At 37.6% G+C, this 19,468-nt stretch overlaps 1 protein-coding gene across 2 annotated transcripts in view; it reads left to right on the top strand.

Annotated features, from left to right (window-relative positions):
* Window positions 1–19,468, top strand: part of TTLL1B (Tubulin tyrosine ligase-like 1B) — a 403,225-nt gene that overhangs the window by 67,259 nt on the left and 316,498 nt on the right. For both annotated transcript variants that reach the window (XM_090394521.1, XM_090394519.1), the window contains exon 4: window positions 4,015–4,157. In XM_090394521.1, coding sequence (XP_090250647.1) covers window positions 4,015–4,157 — 143 coding nt within the window. The remainder of the gene's footprint in view (window positions 1–4,014; window positions 4,158–19,468) is intronic.

The raw sequence follows: 19,468 nt of genomic DNA, 5'->3' as shown, positions 1-19,468 counted from the left end.
CTATTCAAATTCACAATACATGCAGGATATTTCACATGGAAAGGGAAAATATACAAACAAATTGATGGGACAGCCATGGGCTCCCCCTTCCCCCCCAGCCAACTTTTACATAGAACACCTGGAAAAACAAGCAATCAATACAGCCACTCTCAAACCAACACTTTGGCAACGCTATGTTGATGATGTGCTTGCCATTTGGCCACATGGCCCTGAGACATTGAAAACATTCTTAGCACATTTAAATAGCCAACATCCAAAAATCCACTTTACTATGGAACTGGAAGCCAACAACTGTCTGCCCTTCCTGGTAACACTCATCACACGTCTCCCAGATGGTTCCTTATCATTTTCAGTTTTCAGAAAACCCACACATACAGGCAGATACTTACACAAACAATCACACCATCATCCTTCTCAACAATATGGCATATTAAAAACGCTAACCCATAGAGCGAGAGCAATCTGTTCCAATGACAAGGCTCTTACTGCTGAACTGACTCACTTATGCCACACCTTCTTGGCCAACGGCTACAATCCACAAAAAATAAACAAAATACTAAACACTCCTAAGAAACCCCTCCCACCATCCACCACAGAGAACTACAACAAAACAGTCACCATCCCTTACATTAAAGGCACATCCGAAAAGATCTCAAGAATTCTCAATAAACATAAACTATGCACTACATTCAGACCATGTAGCAAATTAGCCACCCTCATCCGCTCACCCAAGGACAGCATTCCTCCTTTATCACATCCAGGAGTCTACCAAGTACCCTGCTCATGCAATCAAGCCTACTACGGTCAAACAGGAAGAACTGTGAATATCCGCATCAGCGAACATAAACGATACGTCCGGAATTATCATTATGGGAAGTCAGGCCTAGCAGACCATGCTCTGGATACCCCTGCACACAGGATCAACTGAAAAAACACAAAAGTACTACACAGAAACCCATATAAATCAGAGAGAGAGAGATTGTTCTTAGAGGTGACAGAAGCCCTAAAACACACTCCAAATCTCAACAAATATGGCTGTATTAATTTGCCGAAGATCTGGGAGACAGTCATATTAAGAAAAAACTAGCACTTTTCTAGGACTCTAGTAATATATGATAGCGTTTTTTTTTTGTTTTTTTTTTTCTTCAGATAGAGGGCGTCAAAATCAGGACTCTAGTCTTTGTGTTGCTGCTACAATTTTGTTTAAGTACACCATGTTGTTTTAGTCTCGTGTATTGTGACAAACAGTATTTTTGTGCTCTGAAGATGCTGGTTATAATACCAGCGAATTATCAGCATCAAGTTAATAAATTAATTATTTACTTAGTTTCTGTGTTCTATTATACCGTTAAAATAATAAACAATATGAGAGCTCTACTCCAATCATCTGCAATTTGACTTTCTCATCAGGCTCTCTGAATTATGCAATTCAGAGTTCAGGAGCCATGTATTAAAAATTACAATCATATCTCTTCTTGAACATAGTTATGAAAATGCACACATATCAACAAAGCATTCTTGACTTGCATCTTCATCACATCTTTACTCAGCTTGCAGAGATGATCACATGTTTTTTTCCCTTTAGATGAATTTATTGTTATGCATTATAGTAAGTGTTACTATCCAGACTGATTTTGATGTTTATTGAGGTCTCATCAGTAGAAGCTAGAACCAAGAAGATACTGAGGTTAACTCTTCTGGTATGATGAACTGATTGGACTTGTGATTTTTTGTCTTTGTCAGATTTTCAAGAAATTGCTGGTTTATGAATGATTATTGAACACTTGTCTCACTTGTAAGCTATTGATCACTATTAAGTTTTTTTTAAAAAAAGAATAAAAAAACTGTACTTATTTGGTGCAGTTTTATGTTTATCATAAGATATTTATTTGTTGTTGTAGTCTACAAGGTGGTTAAACACTAACAGACTTTGGATATTTTGAACATTTGGCTTGTCCATTTTGGGCATCTGGCAGTGGGTTTAAAGAAGGTTTACCCAAAATCATATGCTCAGTAGGGTTTTGGGACATTTGGATTTTTTGCAGGATCATGCTCACTGGAGTCTACTGCTTGGAGGATTAATGAGTTAGGGAGGATGGAGGCATTTGCAAAGAAGGCCATCAACATCTGACATATGGAGAGAATACTGGTCCAACAATCTATCTCCCAACAAACAGCTTCCTGGTAGAAGATCCCTGTGTTCTGCAGTCTGGTTTTGATCTTCCTAGGAAGATTTAGTCATCAATAAACAGGATCAGAACTAGTCACGGCAGATGTGGCTACCTTCTACATAAATGGGGCTGTCAGATCACCCTTATTGTGATTGTTCTCCTGTGGCTCAGACGATTACTCATATTGTGTACGACTGCTCAAGGTGCCAGTTTCATGGCAGTGGCCTACCGGACATCCACAAGGTGGCGGATGAGGTCTTGAATTGGCTTTCTAGCCTGGACCTTGACCTGTAGTTAGTATGGTGGTGGCGGTTGTTATGGAGGAAACAGAAGATCACGGTCCCATCTCACCACGAAGACGTTATTCTCGTAGTCACTCTCATAGTCCTCAACATAGTATCAGCAGAACTCCTCCTCATGTTAGAAGATGATGAATCAATGTGAAATGAGCCTCCTCTAATGAATCAAGTTTTCTCACACAAGACATAACTGCTCTCTAATTAAACCTCGGATACAGTTACATTTATGTCGTGAAGTGTTGAGAACATGCAGCCTTGTCATACTTGTTGCAGCAGGATGATAATTGTCCCTGGCTTGATTATGACAAGTTACTTTTGCTTTATTTTAAAAAAAAGGAAAGACTTGGAAAGCAGGTTGTGCCTTGACCTGTAAATGTTTCACCATCTTATGACAAGTTACTTTTGCTTTATTTTAAAAAAAGGAAAGACTTAGAAAGCAGGTTGTGCCTTTTATGTAATGAACTTTTATATGTTAAGATTTTCATCATTTGTTTCTGGAAATTGTGATTGTACTTTTCACTTACCAGTTTCATGTAGCCATAAGCATAAATAAATAAAGGTCAAAACTGGTTTCGATAGTGATCCTTCCCGGTTTCAACCTTTATTGAGTACAGTGGCATCAATGTGATACATTGCTTGTAATCTGTTTATCCCTGTGTGTGTGTGTGTGTGTGTGTGTGTGTGTGTGTGTGTGTGTGTGTGCGCGTGCGTGCGTGCGTGCGTGCGTGCGTGCACGTGCATACATGCATGTACTGATTAGATACCACCATTAGATGGTATCTAATGTGTCTTACTCTCCTAAAGTGCACTTCACGACAGAAATATAATCCTATAACTGTTTCACTTCCAGGAGACATTAATCACATGCCTTTCAAATGTTTCACCATCTTTTTTCTATTTACAGAAAGGACACCCACACACACTGGAAGATATTTACACAAGCAATCACACCATCATCATCCAGCCCAGAAATATCGTATGCTAAACACACTAACATATAGAGCCAAGTTTATCTGTTCCAGCGATGCAACCATTGGCACTGAACTTGCCTACCTTTGTGATATGTTTATAGTTAATGGCTTTAACTCCTATAAAATAGATAAAATATTCAATTTCTTCCTAATACACAAGGACACAGCAAAGCTATCTCTGTCCCATGAGCATGTCCAAAAAGATAGCCTGAGTGCTTATATTTATTAAGCTTCACACCACATTCAAATTACATATCAAACTAGCAGCCCTCATCAGTTCATCTAAGGACATATTTCATCTTGTCTTCTATCTAAGACTGTATAAATTGCCTTATACATATGAAATTGGCTTACCAGGGACAGCTAGGAAAATCGTTTGGCATCTGCTGCACTAAACATAAAAAAAAATATTTTTTCTACCATCATTATACAAGTTGGGATTTACAGGCCACTCATCAGACTTCATTAAGTATGGCCATACGAATTTATTTGGGAAAATCATTTCATAAAGATTGTCATATATATTTATTATTTTTATTTTATTTTATTTATTTATTTTTTTTTTTTTTACAGATTCATAAATCACTTTCCGAATCATTATGAACTAACAAGGAAAGATCTTATGGTGAGAAATATTAAAAGGTATCGCAAAGATTTGGAAAGGGAATCCAATCCTATAGCAGAAAAAGATGAAAATGGAAAGTATGTACACCTTGGTAAGATAACTTTCCACTCCAACATACATTTTTTCATATGAATGGTATCTATTTAATTATTATTCAGCATTCCAGAATAGTAGAAAACATAATTTTGCATTTGAGCTTACTTTAATTATATTAATGTGTTTATTGTTTACATTAATACTTGTTTATTGTTAGAAGATCCTCATAGGGGTAAAATATTCCAGAATAATTAGCTATGATTTTTCAAGGTTAGCTTGCTGAGTTATTGTTTAGGGCAGGGGTCAGTGAACTGGGGTAAATTACCCCAAGTGGGGTAAAAATGCGATTCTTGGGGGTAATGAGGACTCAATAGACATAAATAAAATTATATAAAAAGTGCATTCCTTGTTACGACAGAAATTTTTCTTCTGGCAACACTGCATCTGCCAATGTAATATACGTGTTTAGGAGACATCACGCCATGTTGAACTCCAAACAATTTGGTTGCTAAGGCATTGTCAAGTGGTTAAACAGATATTACTTATCATTTGTCTATTACCTGCCTTAACCTTATTTTTTGACATGTTTTTGCTTTGTTTAAGTCGATTTAAGTAGTTATTTAATTTAATTTATTTCAATAGTTCTATTTTAAGTGTAAGATTTTCATTTATTAACCATATTTTAGTTTTATGTTAGTTTGATAATTTGATTAATATATTTTCTCCTTGCTCGATTAATTTTCGATGGTCAATGAAATAATTAAATACTACCTTCATCTTGAGGACATGTCTTAGTGCCACATTTACCAATTAAATTATTGTAAATTTAAATGAACTTTAAAAAACTTAAATTCAATCACTGTCTTTTTTACCCTTCAGATGACATCAACTAGAAAAAGAATAGACCAGGAAAAGTTCCTCAATTATGGGTTTGCACAAATAGAAGACAAAGGAATAATGAAACCACAGTGTGTTGTCTGTTTGAAAGTACTGACTGCAGAATCTTTCAAAAAGAGTCAATTGAAGAAACACTTGGATAATTTGCAACCACATCTGTCTTCCAAATCACAAGAATACTTTGTAAATTTGGAAATGGCTGTCAAAAGACAAAGACTGGACAGCAACATGAGAGGTACATTCGATCAACGTTCAGCATCAAAGGCTAGCTTTGAAGTGGCCTGGTCAATTGCCCAAAACAAGAAACCATATACTCTTGGTGAGGAATTGGTTAAACCAGCAGCTTTGAAAATGGCAGAGATTATGTGTGGTCAGAAAGAAGCCATGAAACTAAATTCAGTGCCCTTGTCTGCAAAAGTTGTGGAAGAAAGAATTTCTACTTTAGCAGAAAATGTGAGGGAACAAGTTATTTCTTCAATAAAAGAGAGTAAATGCTTTGCTATTCAGCTTGATGAGACTACAGATGTCAGTAGTAATTCGCAGCTGATGGTGTATGTTCGCTACAAAGGTTTACATGCAATTGAAGAGGAATTGTTGTTTGTTCTCCTCTCGAGTTGCGATCTTGTGGACTGAACCATCAGTCTGACAGCAACCTGTCCAATCTAAAGTATGTTTACCTGGTTCCTTCCCTGGAGGCCTCAGAAACATGAATTTAATTTGAATTGAACTTGATAGTCATCGATTGATTAACTAAACCATCAATCTGTTTTTCTCATTAATTTCTTGCATTTTTATCCATACACTAAATAAATAAATGGATTACCAAAATGAACTAAAATTCCAAATATATATTTTAAACTCGGCATACAGTTGCCTCAATTGTTCTGATTTTGTATGTGTGTGTGTGCGTGCGTGCGTGCGTGCACACACACACAAAATCAGAACCAAAAACTTAGAGACCTTAGTTTTCTTACAGAATAAACCCTGCTATCTCTGCATGAGACACATGTAACTTCAAGTAAAAAAAGCCCATATAAAGATTCCTCACATCATCATGAGAATTAAACCCAGGTTTTTTGCCATTGGAAGGACACATGTCCCATTGTTCTTCCAACTGCACTACGGTGACATGCTGTAATGAGTGATATGAACAAGAGATCAGAGGAAGTAAGAGGTGATGTGAAAAAACAATAGTGGAATAGATGAGACTGAAGTTCTTATGAATGGAATGTTATCAGGGATCAGTTCCATAATGCATTCAAGTATACTGCACAACCCAGTTACCTACAAGAGATGCATTCAAAGACAAATTTTTGCCATTTCTTTCTGTCTGGTGCCTTTTTATGTAGTTCTATTATGGAGTTTAAGTGGGTACTTTCTTTAATGTTGTCATTCCATTTCTTTCTTGGTCTTCCTCTGCAGGGCTGTCCTTCAGTTCTGCCATTTAATAATATGTTTGGTAGTCTTTCTGGGTTCATTCTTGAAGAATGTATACATAACATACATAATAATATAATAAAAACATAACATAATAGCTAGAATGTGTCAGAAGAGAGGATTTGACTATGTGGATGCTTGGAGGGCTTTTGAGGATAGAAAGGAATTGTATACGAGAGACTTCTTGCATTTGAATGAGAAAGGACGTAGGCATCTGGAGAGATTGCTGTTCTGAACGAGTCGGTGTGTCAATCCAGGGAAACTAGAATGCCCAGAGTGGATGGCAGCAGGGGTGGCCTCTTGTGGGAATGGGTACATGGGAGAAGGGGGAACGACATCAAGTAACGCTGAACCCAGTGGAGTCTAAAGGGGATAATGCTAGGTATAGAAACAGTAGCATTTTTATGCTTTATACTAATGCCAGGAGTATCCAGAATAAAGGAGAAGAATTGGTGGCACTGATAGCATCAGCCTGGCCAAAGATTATTGAGATTACAGAGACATGGTTGACAAAAGAGGATGTAATAACAGTAATAGAAGTAGCAAGGTACAGCATTTTTCAGCAGGATAGGAAGGGAAAGCGTGGTGGTTGAGTACTGCTTATGATGAGTGACGACTTATGTTCTCTAAGATTGGAGGCTTTGGAAGGCAGTGACACTAATGATTTTGAAAGCATATTGTGTTAGGTAGAGGTGGGCAAGACAGGATATTTAGTGGGATGTTGCTACAAACCAAGGAGCACAGAGGGTAGGGACCAGGAGATGTTTAGACAGTTGAGCTTGGCAAGTGCAAGAAGAATGATTGTTGTGTGAGATTTTAACTACAGCAGTATAAATTGGGGAGAGGAAGATGCATGTAGCAATAAGGGAATGGAATTTCTAGAATTCTTGAGGGACAAATATCTTAGGCAACATGTAATAGAGGGAAGAAGAGGATTAAGAGTTTTGGATTTGGTCATAGCATCAGAAGAGTTGATGATAACTGAGATGACATCTCTCCCACCAGTTGGAAAGAGTGACCATATGGTTTTGACTTGGAAGATGAATAGACATGCACGAGTATCAAAGAGACGGGAAGGTATGTGGAATTATAAGGCAGGTGATTATAATAGTCTTAGACATCAACTTGGGGAAGGTTCATGGTGGTAGGAATTGGAAGGCCAAGATATCATTAGTGTTTGGGAAATTGTGAAGGAATATTTGTTAGCAGCAATAGTAAACTGTATTCCACAAGTGAAGCACGGGACACAATTTGGAGTAAAGTGGATGACAAACAATATTAAACAGGAACTGCATGCGAAAAAGAGGCTATGGAAGAGATATAAGGAGACAAGAGAAGAGCAGATGCATGAAGAATATAAGACACAGGCCAGGAGAGTGACTAGTATGATAAGGAAGGCAAAACTGGATTATGAGAAGAGGTTGGCCCTAAGATCCAAAAAAAAAATCATAGGGAATTTTTTAGCTATGTGGCTAGTAGCAGGAGAAATGATTGTGACAGAATGACATTGTGGGATAAAAATGGGAATAGAGTGACTGATGCAGAGGACATAGTAGAATTGTTCAATGAACACTTTATTGGAGTATTTCATCCTGGAGGAGTAAATTTTAATACTAGAGGGATAGAGTAGATTCAAGGTTTTGAGGCAGGAGGAGAGTGGGTTCCAAATACTGAGTACTCTGGATATCAGTAAATCTGTGGGACTGGATGGTATTTCACCATGAGTTTTGAGAGAATGTGCTAAAGAACTGACGGCTCCTTTCACATGACTTTTCAGTGAAAGTCTGGCTATGGGAAAGTTGTGCAGGGAATGGAAGGAAGGTAAGATAGCGCCATTGCATAAGGGCAGAAGTAGACTGGAAGTGTCTAATTATAGGCCAATTTGTGTCATCAATAGTTGTTAAGATTTTGGAGAAATTAGTGAGGGACGTATACAGCATCGGGCAGATCTGGATAATGTCATCTGTGAGAGTCAACATGAATTTGTGAAGGGGTGCTCGTGTTTTAGCAATATGCTAGCCTTTTATGATAAAGTTACAAGAGCAGTAGATGAGGGAAAGGTGTATACTGCCATTTTCTTGGATTTAGCAAAGGCATTTGACAGGGTGCCACCTGATAAGCTGATATTTAAGTTGCAGCACATTGATTTGGATGTCAGGTTGGTCGAATAGATTCAGGATTGTTGGCTGTCTGATAGGTATCAGAGAGTTGTGTATGGTGGTGGAGTTTCAAGGAGGCACAGGGTTACGAGTGGGGTCCGACAGGGCTCACTACTGGGACCTATGTTGTTTAACCTTTATATCAATGACATTGTCAGTGGATTGCAGGGGGATATTCAGTTATTATTATTATTATTATTAAACAAGACCTCACGGAGTCAAAGCTTCATCTAGGAGGTCCTTTTATCTCACACACATCTCATCGTACCACGTCTTAAACACATTCAAACTCCTTGCAAACACCACACTCTCAGGCAAGGCATTCCAATCATTCACAATTCTGCACGAAAAAAACCTGCCTCTCACTCCCCTACTCACACCCTCTTTATACAGTTTCCAGGGATGACCTCTGGTTCTCCCCTGATCTCCCACTATTCTCTGTAGAACTTCTCCACCATTGATCCTATAACAACCCCTTACCAACTTGTAGGTCTCTATCATATCTCCCCTCTTCCTTCTCTCCACTAGACTCTGCAAATTACATCTTTTCAATCTTTCCTCATATTCGACATTCCAGAGGTCAGAAACTACCTTACTCAGTCGCCTTTGGACCCTTTCCAACATCTCTTCATCCTTCTGAAAACCAGGTGACCAAATCTGGGCACAATAGTCCATGTGTGGCCTAATCAAAGCTTTATACAATGGAACAAGAATCTCCCTACTTCTACATGTCAGTGTCCTCCGCATCATTCCCAGAAGTCTTTGTGTTGTCTTCACAATTTTGGCGATGTGTCCCCTAAATTTTAGATCCTTATCCACTATCACCCCCAGATCTCTTATTTACTCTACTTCCAACAATATATTCTCACCAAGCATAAATTCTGCATCCCATCTTTGTTTTCCAAATTTTAAAACCTTACATTTTGCAACATTGAACTCACATCCCCATTTGCTTGCCCAATCACTCAATTTATTCAAGTCTTCTTGCAAGGCCACAACATCTTCACTACTCTTTATGGTTCGTCCCAACTTTGCATCACCTGCAAACAACTGAATATCTCTATCCAAATCTTCGCCAATATCATTAATATACAAGTTAAATAGTAATGGCCCTAAAACAGATCCCTGAGGCACTCCACTAGTGACTTTCCTTTTCTTGGATATTGCACCCCCATACACAACTTGTTGATACCTATCAGATAGCCAGTCTCCAATCCAATGCACTAATCTAATATCCAACCCCATTTGCTCTAGTTTGACTGTCAACTTATCATGAGGTACTCTATCAAAAGCTTTTGCGAAATCCAAGTATATTACTGTGTATCCTTCTCCTCTGTCCAGGGAAGCAGTCACTTTATTGTAATAAGTAAGTAGATTACTAAAACACGACCTCCCTTTAGCAAATCCATGCTGTCCATCAAAGATTATACCATTGTTGTCAACCCAACTCTGGATCCTAGTTCTCAGAAGCTTCTCCAACAACTTAACCACAACACCTGACACACAGATAGGCCTATAGTTTCATTCTTGAGTTCGATCACCTCCTTTATGAAGTGGCACAATCTTGCCCTCCTTCCACTCTTTAGGGACTTGACCAAGTGCAAGACTCGTATTAAAAAAATATGTTAAGGCAGGTGTCAACTCTCTGGCACATTACTTCAGAATACGCCGTGATATATTATCAAGTCCCACAGCCTTATTTACATCTAGTTTACTCAACTGCCCAAACACCTCTTGCTCACTTACAGTCAGTCTCTCCTCCCCATCATCAACTGCTCTTAATCTCTCCATGAAGTCACATTCACAAGATTGAAAGATCTTTATGAACTGCTCATTAAGTATCTCCACCACACATTCTGCAACAGCTGTCTTTATACCATTTCCTCCAATCAGTGTCATCCTTCCATAATCATTCTTTCTTTTGCTGGCTACATATCGAAAGAACTCCCTAGGATTCTTTTTAGCTTCATTAGCTAACTGCTGTTCATACCTCTCTTTAGCTACTCTCACCAACCAAGTCACCCTCCTTGCCTGGTCTTTGTAGACCTCATGAAATTGGTTACGTCCACTTCTCTTATGCTGCCTCCACAATGCCCTTTTCTCTGTATTGTATGCTTAAAACCTTTATTCATCCATCTCACACCTACCTTATTTAACCTTCTCACCCATGGTATACATTTAGATATTGCATCTACTAAATATTTTTTGAAAATCCCCCAAGCTGCATTGATCTCTTTTCCAGCTAACTCCTCATTCCATGCTACACCTGCAAGCTGTCTCCTGAGCTACTTCATAATCACCCCCCTTGTAGTTCCACATATACCCTTTTTTCACAGGGGTCCTTGCACTGCTGGCAACCACCCAAGTAATCACCTCATGGTCACTTTCACCAATTGGTGGATGATTTGATACCTCATTAATAATTACATCCTCCGATGAGATGACCAAATCCAAGACCCTTAATTCTCTTGTGCCCTCTGTTACATACTGTCTGAGGTAGTTATCCCTCAAAAACTCAAGAAACTCATTTTCTTTACTTCCAGTTGCTATCTCTTCATTCCAGTCTATATTGCTATAATTAAAATCACCCATAATGATCACCCTTTTCTTATTTGCTTGGCTTATTTGACTATACATTTCACTATCACCACCATCCACATTACCAGGTCTATAACAACATCCCACCAAGTATTTGATTCTATTTATCTCTATCTCACACCATACTGCCTCAAAACCACTGGCCCCATTTCCCTCTTGCATCTCTCTCTACCTTGTATGGACATAACTCTTTCTCTATCATCAATAGCACTCCCCCTCCCTTTTTACCCCTTCTATCCTCACGAAACACATCATACCTTTCCATCTCTATTCCTGTCAGGATGTCATCCTCATCTAACCATGTCTCACTTATTCCGACAATCTCTGGGTGCACAGACGCAATTAGTGCAACCATTTCATCCGCCTTGTTTCTTATACTTCTAGCATTGGTATACAAACACAACAACTCATTTCTGGATCTACAGCTAGTTCCACTGATACCACTCACTCGATGTGATCTCTCCATGCTGGACTGGGGCCATTTCCCTTTCTGCTTCTTCATTTTAGAACCCTTTGCAATTCCATCTGTTTCCTTTTGATCCCTGATCATCCAATTACTTTCCTGCCTAGATATGCTCTCACCTTCTCTTGGAGCATCCACCTTTCTCACGCTGTGTATCCCTGTCCACCCTGAGCCTCCCCGTTTCTCTGCTCCTCTTGCACACCCATTCTCTCATTTTCTATACTCATACCACTCACTTCCCCATTCATTTCCACTCCTTCAATCTCTCTTGTCTTACTCTCCTGCTCTTCCACATCACTCCCCTCTCAATCTGATTCATTCTCTCTATTCACTTCTCCACTTTCCAGCAGCAGCCTCTCCAAGCGACTCACACCATAACCACTCAAATGCAGTCCATTGCTCCCATACAGCTCACTTCGTCCCTCAAACTCATTCCACACATTAACAAACTGTACTCCCATCTCCTCACACATTTCAGCCAGAATATCATTCATAATCCTTGCTCTCTGCCTCATTTACCACAATCATACCTAGGCAACACACTGACTACCCTTCCTGTCACACTATTCTCCTTTATCTTTCCAAGCAGTCTCCTGACATTCATTTTGACATGCTCTTTGTTCTCTCTCAAATCATTTGTACCAATTAATACAATTAACTCTTTTGCTCGTTCCCGCCTCATATTCAATGCCTCAATCACTCTACTCATTTTACCACCTGGAAAACATACCTTGTGCATTTTATCCTCTAGCACACCTTTAATAATGGAGTCGCCATACAACGCCACTCGCTCATCTTTTGTTAACTCTTTCATGCCATCATGATTTATTTTAATAGTTTTGACCTGAATTCTCTTAATTTCATTCCGCATCCATTTCATTTCTTACTTCATCCAATCCAATTCACCTTCCGAACCTTTGAAGAGATATGATAGAGAGAACGCGACACATTCTCTCTATCATTAAATCTTTCTAACTTTCTAACTCTCGACCCCCTCTTCTCACTTTCCCTCTCATTCATCCTTCTTTGTTTCCGTACTTTCGGTCCAACATACGTCCAACTTTCACTATCATTCTTCTCACTTTCACTCTCACATATCTTTCTTTGTTTCCGTACTTTCGGACTAGCATGCATCCAACTTTCGCTATCATTCTTCTCACTTTTACTGTCATTCATCTTTCTTTGGTTCAGTACTTTCGTTCCAACATGCGTCCAACTTTCGCCATCAGTCATTCTTTTTTCGCTATCATTCATTCTTTCGATTTTTTTTACTTGCGATTTCTGCATCACGCCATTTCTACTTTCATTCGTTCTCTCGATTTCGTTTCTTTCCGCCTCACTTTCGTCCCTTTTAACATCTGTTACGGTTGTCAAATCGCTCTTTTTCTTTTTTCCTGATTTTTTAATATTTTTTCGCCTGTCTTTCTCACCATCCCCCTCTCTTTCAAATGTGCACTCGCGACACAATCGGTACTAGCACTTTCTGTCATCAACTTCATATTCGCATTCATCAATTCCTCAATTCCAAGTTGTTTGCAGATTATCTGAAGCTGGAATGGGTTAATAGTAATAATGCAGATATTGTAGCCCGGCAAGAGGATTTGAATAAGCTAGACAGATGGGCAAATGAATGGGGGTGTCAGTTTAATGCAGCAAAATGTAAGGTTTTGAGTTTTGGGAAACATCGATGGGATGCTGCATACTCTATTGTAGGAGCTATATTGGAGGAAGTAGGGGAGACGAGAGATCTGGGGTTGATGATTGATAGAAACCTGAAATTTAGGGGACACATTGCAAAAGTGGTGAAGGTAACACAGAGGATTTCCGCAATAATGAGAAGGACGCTGACCTGCAGAAATAAAAGAGTTATCATTCCTTTGTATAAGATCCTGATCAGACCACAGAGAAACAATAAACCAGACTATTGTTCTCGGATTTGGTCCCCAAGATTTGAAGGGGATAAATTAATTGTGGAAAAGGTATAAAGGCAGAAAAACAAAGATGATTTCAGGACTGTACAATGTTAGTTATGAGGATTGGCTGAGGGAATGTGATGTACAGAGTTTGGTGGATAGAAGAAGGAGAGCTGATATGATTGAGACTTTTAAACTGTTGAGAGGTGGTTACAGGGTTGACACTGGGGAGTTCTTTCACCTGGTCGAACAGTGTGAAGCAGTGATGACGAGGAGCTATGTCTGGAAATTACAAAACGAAACTGTGAGCACCACTCCACTGTCACCACTCCTTCCCGCTTGGTTGAACAGCGGGAAGGAGTGGTGACAAGGGCCATCCATGTGTTAAATCTTGAATGAAAGGTTTATTATATTTTAAAATATTTCATTCAGATTTATCAAGTAAAAACAAAAATTCCCAGAGAAAATGCTTGTATATAGGTATAAGTGAAATTGTTGACAGAAGTAACGAAATAATCATTTAATTGTAAATTCTCCTATATGTTATATTGTTAAGTGTCCTTGTAAAACCGATAAAAGTTGAAATTTTGTGAAAGTTATGTTAACATGAGAAAGAGATCTAAGTATACAACGAGATAATTGGCTTAAAGAAATGACCCCAGGCAGTCACGTACGCGAGGTCCAAGTTGCACGCGTGGAGAATGCAACAAGGAGAGAATGGTACCAACTGCAAGAATTTTAGGTGCTGGCCGGAAAAGAGTAACGTAAAAGGGAGAACAGCTCAGCAAGGATATATAGAGCTTGTCGATGCCAACTCGGGGCTCTTTTTTTGTTCGGGATTCCTGTTCCAGTAGTTCCCGGAGAAGTTGCGTGAGAGCGGTCTAAAAGAACGATGTGCAGTCGCAGCCATGCGGCCAGATAGCGATCCAGTGCAGGCATAATCATTGGTACAGTGGAAAGGCCAGCGCAAACCGATCAACATGCGAAACCACTTGGATCGAACCCGGCACAGCAGCTTTGCCCACATCAGAAGGGGTGATTCATGATCGTAATCACTAGTTTATCCTACCTGAAGACAACTGACTGTAAGAGAGGGTAATAAGCCGTGTGAAATTTTTTCGGAAGATCAAGGGAAATGGCAAGAGAGATCCCGATGCTCGGTAATGTAGAAACTTTTCAATTCCTTTGTATGCAAGAAACAGTTTGTGTGCAATATTGTGCAGATATGCTCAGTGATTGGACTTACAAAACTGAACCAAGACTTTAGTATCTAATCAACTAGTAGATTGTCTTAGCTCTGAGTAAGAATTCATGTACAGTGTGGTATTGAATTGCTAAAGTATGTTATAGCCTGATAGTTCTTGAATCTAGAATAAGATAAATGCTTGTGCAAGAATGTTAGTTGAATAGGATCAAGTCAGAAATTTAACTGGTAGTAGATATTGTCTCATATTGTTTATGACTAGGAGTATTAAGGTTATGTCTGGTTAATCATATTCAATTGTGTAGGAGAGATTCAGTTTTGTTAAGTGATCTTAATATTTGTGTATCGTATTAGAGTAATGAATAAATTCTAATTATTATTATTATTAATTAGAGTAATGAATAAAACTTTCTTTTTCTTATCTAACAAATTGCCTGATCTGTGAACTCAATGTACCACTCATAAAAATAGAACCAGTGCAAGTTAAACTGGGGGGATAACGAAGACTGCAGTAAGAGTAAAGATATATGAAGTTTTTTTGTAATTGGGAATTTTAATTGCTTGATTATCGAACAGTGTGTCATTCTGAGTATTAACTCCCTGACAAGGAAGATTCTCCTTTCTAAGAATTTGAATGGCGCAGCTTTAACAAATAAATTTTTCCATATTCTGACACAGAGTTAATTCTAGATTTGTATCAAAGAAATTTGTCTCTAGCTGTGGGCAATTTCTTTGTGTACCAAGTTTTCCACACGTGAGCAATTTAAGTAGTGGCCACTGAGCGGAAAGTGGTGAGAGCAAGAACGGTCAATGAGTTTAAGGAGTGGTGTAATAGACTTTGTGTTTCCTAGGAAGGACCTCCTGTGATGAGTCTTTTGACTCCATGGAAGCCTGAATAATAATAATAATATGTCCAAACCAGCTTAATTGACTCTTTTTTTAGTGCTGTAATTATTGTTTCTTTAAAGTTAATTTTTTTCTCTGACTTTTTCATTTGTTTTTCTTTCTGTCCAATTTATTCTATTGATTTTTTCCCTTGGGCATTTCATTTCAAAAGCATTGAGTTTATCAATTTCTTTCTTTCTTAAGATCCAGCATTCTGAAACACAGAGTACTGTGGAAATTATCATTTTTTTTATACATCTTTAAGTCGAGTTCTTTGCTTAATCTTTTATTGTTCCATATGTTTTGTAGTTTGCCCATTGTTATCCATTCATTATCGAATCCATGTTTTATGGTTTCGAAATAGTCTAGATTCAGGGGTCACCAAACTTCTTTGATCGTCGACCCCCTTCAAGAGTTTCTTGACTTTTTATCGACCCCCTCTATTTTACTATTACGTAATTACAAGCAAAAAAAAAGATGCTTATGTGAGTTTTTTGATTTTTGTTTTATAGTTACAGTGTTTATTGTATGTATAATATAGTATATATTATTATATTACTATGACTACTACCATTACTATCACTAGTAATATCACTGGTATTACTAGTGATATTAATATATAGTGGTATCTTGCTAATCCGAACCCTCCAGTAATCCGAACTGTGGTTTGAAAGAATAAAAGTTTTATTTATTACGTATTATTATTTTGTGTACTATTATTTTTATTTAATAATTATTATTTTAACTGTTATTATTTATTTTATTATTATTACAGTACAGTAATTTTTTCATACTGCCAATTGCACGGTTAGAATGGAGGCCTATTGTGATTTATTGTGTGTTCACGTTTGCATTTTTATACTATAAAGTACGTACTGTATTGTCGGCATGAATCACAAATATACACAAAAAGAGGAAATTCAGAACGTGCATAATTTGGTTAAAAATATAATTCCAGATGTTGATATTTCACAAACGGATGTTACAGAATGGTTTACAGGTAGAACTGAAAGTGAATTCAAAATCAAATAAGATGCTGAAATTATAAATATGACACTACAGAATGAATTAAAAGACAATGATGACCATGAAGAACTCAAAGAAAAAAAAGTAAAACATGAAGAGGCAGCTGACAGTTTTAATATGTGTATGGAATGTGCTAAGCAGAATGATACGCCATTCCACAAAATTTTGTTGCTAATGCAGCTCCGAGAAGAAGCATTCAAAAAAAGTTTAGCGTCCAAGAAGCAAAAGAAAATTGGTGACTTTTTTATAAAGAAATAAAAAAACTTTTTTATTGTGTGTGTTATTTTGTGAAACTTTTTTGTGTGGTGTATAAGAAAGTGATATTTTTTACGCAAATTAAGTTACGTACTGAACTATGCAATTTTATTAAATCAGAATCCTCAACAATACAGGTGCATACAAATTAAATTTTTTACTAAAGTAAACTTGTGTACCGTTTTTTTGTTTTGTTTTGTTTTGTTTTGTTTTACATTACAGTACAGTAGCTTTTTTCTATCAGTTAATTTATTTACTGATATAAGAATTAAATTGATGTACCATTAGAATCTGATTATTTTTTCTTAAAAGCTAGTTATTGTTGTCTCTTGGTGGAAAATTCACTAATCCGAACGAGCACGTTTTTATTTGTTCGGATTAGCGAGATAGCACTATACTGGTATTAATAAACTACTGGTATTACTACCAGCCCTGCTCAACCCTTCAACATAGAGAAGTTTAGTTCATGAATATGTATGTTGATGAATTTTAGAACATTAATGCTCACTTGTATGTCGATGCGCAAAAATAAGACTGGGATCGAATACCTGTAAGTATAAGTAAATAAGCAACCACACACGTGTTGCAATCTCGTTCCCGCTGCGCTGGCCGGGGGAGAACCACAGTCATCCGTTTATTGGTTAATACGTCATTTTGCTTACTTGATTGGTCTCCGTAACTATTTTCATGACCTTGCTTCATCTTACAGGTCCTATTCATGTCACTGTTCCCACGATTCACTCTTAATTGCATTGTAATTCAGGATGGAGGTAATCCAAGTTAACCGAATTAAATATTACCCGTACAATGATGTCTTATATTTTTCTGTCGACCCCTGAGCCCGAATCAACCCCTAACAATGTTATATCGACCCCTTTGGTGACCACTGGTCTAGATCTTCAGTGATCATTGATCCTAGTTAATTTAATTGCTTTACTTGTTCTATATTATTGTTTCCTATTTTCATTTGGATTGCTTCCCTTTTTCTATTACCATTAGTTTTGTTTTACTAAAATGGATTTTCATATCATATTTGTGTACTTGTTTGATGCAGCTTGGTCAGGATATTTTCTAATTTTTCTTCACACATGTCCTACTTCTTTTAAGTACAGGTTGAATAAGTATGGTGACAATGGGCATCCTTGCATAATTCCTTTTTTAATTGATATTGGAACTTTTTCTATGTTTTTGTATTTCGCTACTGCTTTTGTTTCTGAATAGCAATTCTTGATACAGTTCAATAGGTATTTGTCGAATCCTCTGTTTTCTAGAATTTTAATGAGTTTGCTTCTTTTGAGTCCAAAGCTTGTTTAAAGTCAATAAAACAGCAGTAGAGTATTTTTATTTATCTCTCTTATAAGATCTGCTAATTTAATATGAAAATTGCATCAATTGTGCTTCTCCTATTTCTAAATCCTATTTGCTCTTCTTCCATCTGTTCTTCATAAGAATATTTAACTCAAAATAGAATTAAATAGAGTTAGAATATTTAGCGCCTCCGTAGCGCAATTGGAAGAACGACGGTACATTGCGCCCTTCGATTGGAATAGGCCTAAGTTCGATTCTCGTCGCGACGGGAGGAATCTTTATCTGGTCGATTTCAATTCGAAGGTGAGTTAGCCGATCTCATACGGAGGTAGCAGGGTTTTTTCTCCCGGAAACTCGGGTTTTTCATCCCGCATACATACAAATCGGCCCTTCAGAACACACGCAATTTACAGACAAAAATTACTAGGTGTGATGGTGTTGGAGGTGGGCGGTAGATGGCGTTGATGGAGATGATTCGTAGTAGCGGTTAGGTGTAGAGACAGTTGTAGATGTCCTCCCGCGATGAGTCTTCGGACTCCTTGGAGGTATCAGGAATAATAATAATAATAATAATAATAATTCTATTTTGAAGAATCCTGATAAATATTTTATTGCAGTGGCTTAGAAGGGTGATAGGTCTATAGTTAGTGCAGGATCTGACATCTCCTTTTTTGTGGATGGATATGATCTGACATGTTCTCCATATTTTGGTAAATTTCCTTCCTTTAGTATTTTGTTGAACAGTTTCCTTAGGTAATTTATTATGCTTTCTTCCTCCCTTTTTCCAGATGTTCTTTTTGAATGTTGTCTATACCTGGTGCTTTATCATTTTTCATTTGTTTGATTGCTCTATGTATTTCTTCATTTAGGATATCTTTTGTTTCAGAAGGTTCTCCTGGTTTGATTATGGGTATAATTTTAGAGAGTTTCCATACTAAAGGAAATTGCACTTTTTAGGCATTCATTGTAAATTGTTGTTTGAAATTGGAGAATTCGACAAATGCTTTCAGAGTATATCACTGGTTATTCTGTCCTCTCCAGGAATTTTTCTTGGATTCATTGTCCTTAATACTGGCTCGATTTCATTAATTGTAAATAAGTCGTCATTAGGAGTGTATATGTCTGTTTTCATTCTTTGTCTGTAAGTTTTATGGATTTCTTCATCTGTTGATTTATTGTCATCAGGAATAAACTTGCTTATCATAATAGCTGCGGTTTCTG

The sequence above is a fragment of the Typopeltis vanoorti genome, chromosome 6 (assembly GCF_054136105.1).
Source record: "Typopeltis vanoorti isolate ZY-2024b chromosome 6, IOZ_Tvanoo_1.0, whole genome shotgun sequence".
NCBI lineage: Eukaryota > Metazoa > Arthropoda > Arachnida > Uropygi > Thelyphonidae > Typopeltis > Typopeltis vanoorti.
The sequence above is the reverse complement of the archived record's forward strand: the minus strand, read 5'-3'. Positions and strand labels throughout refer to the sequence as shown.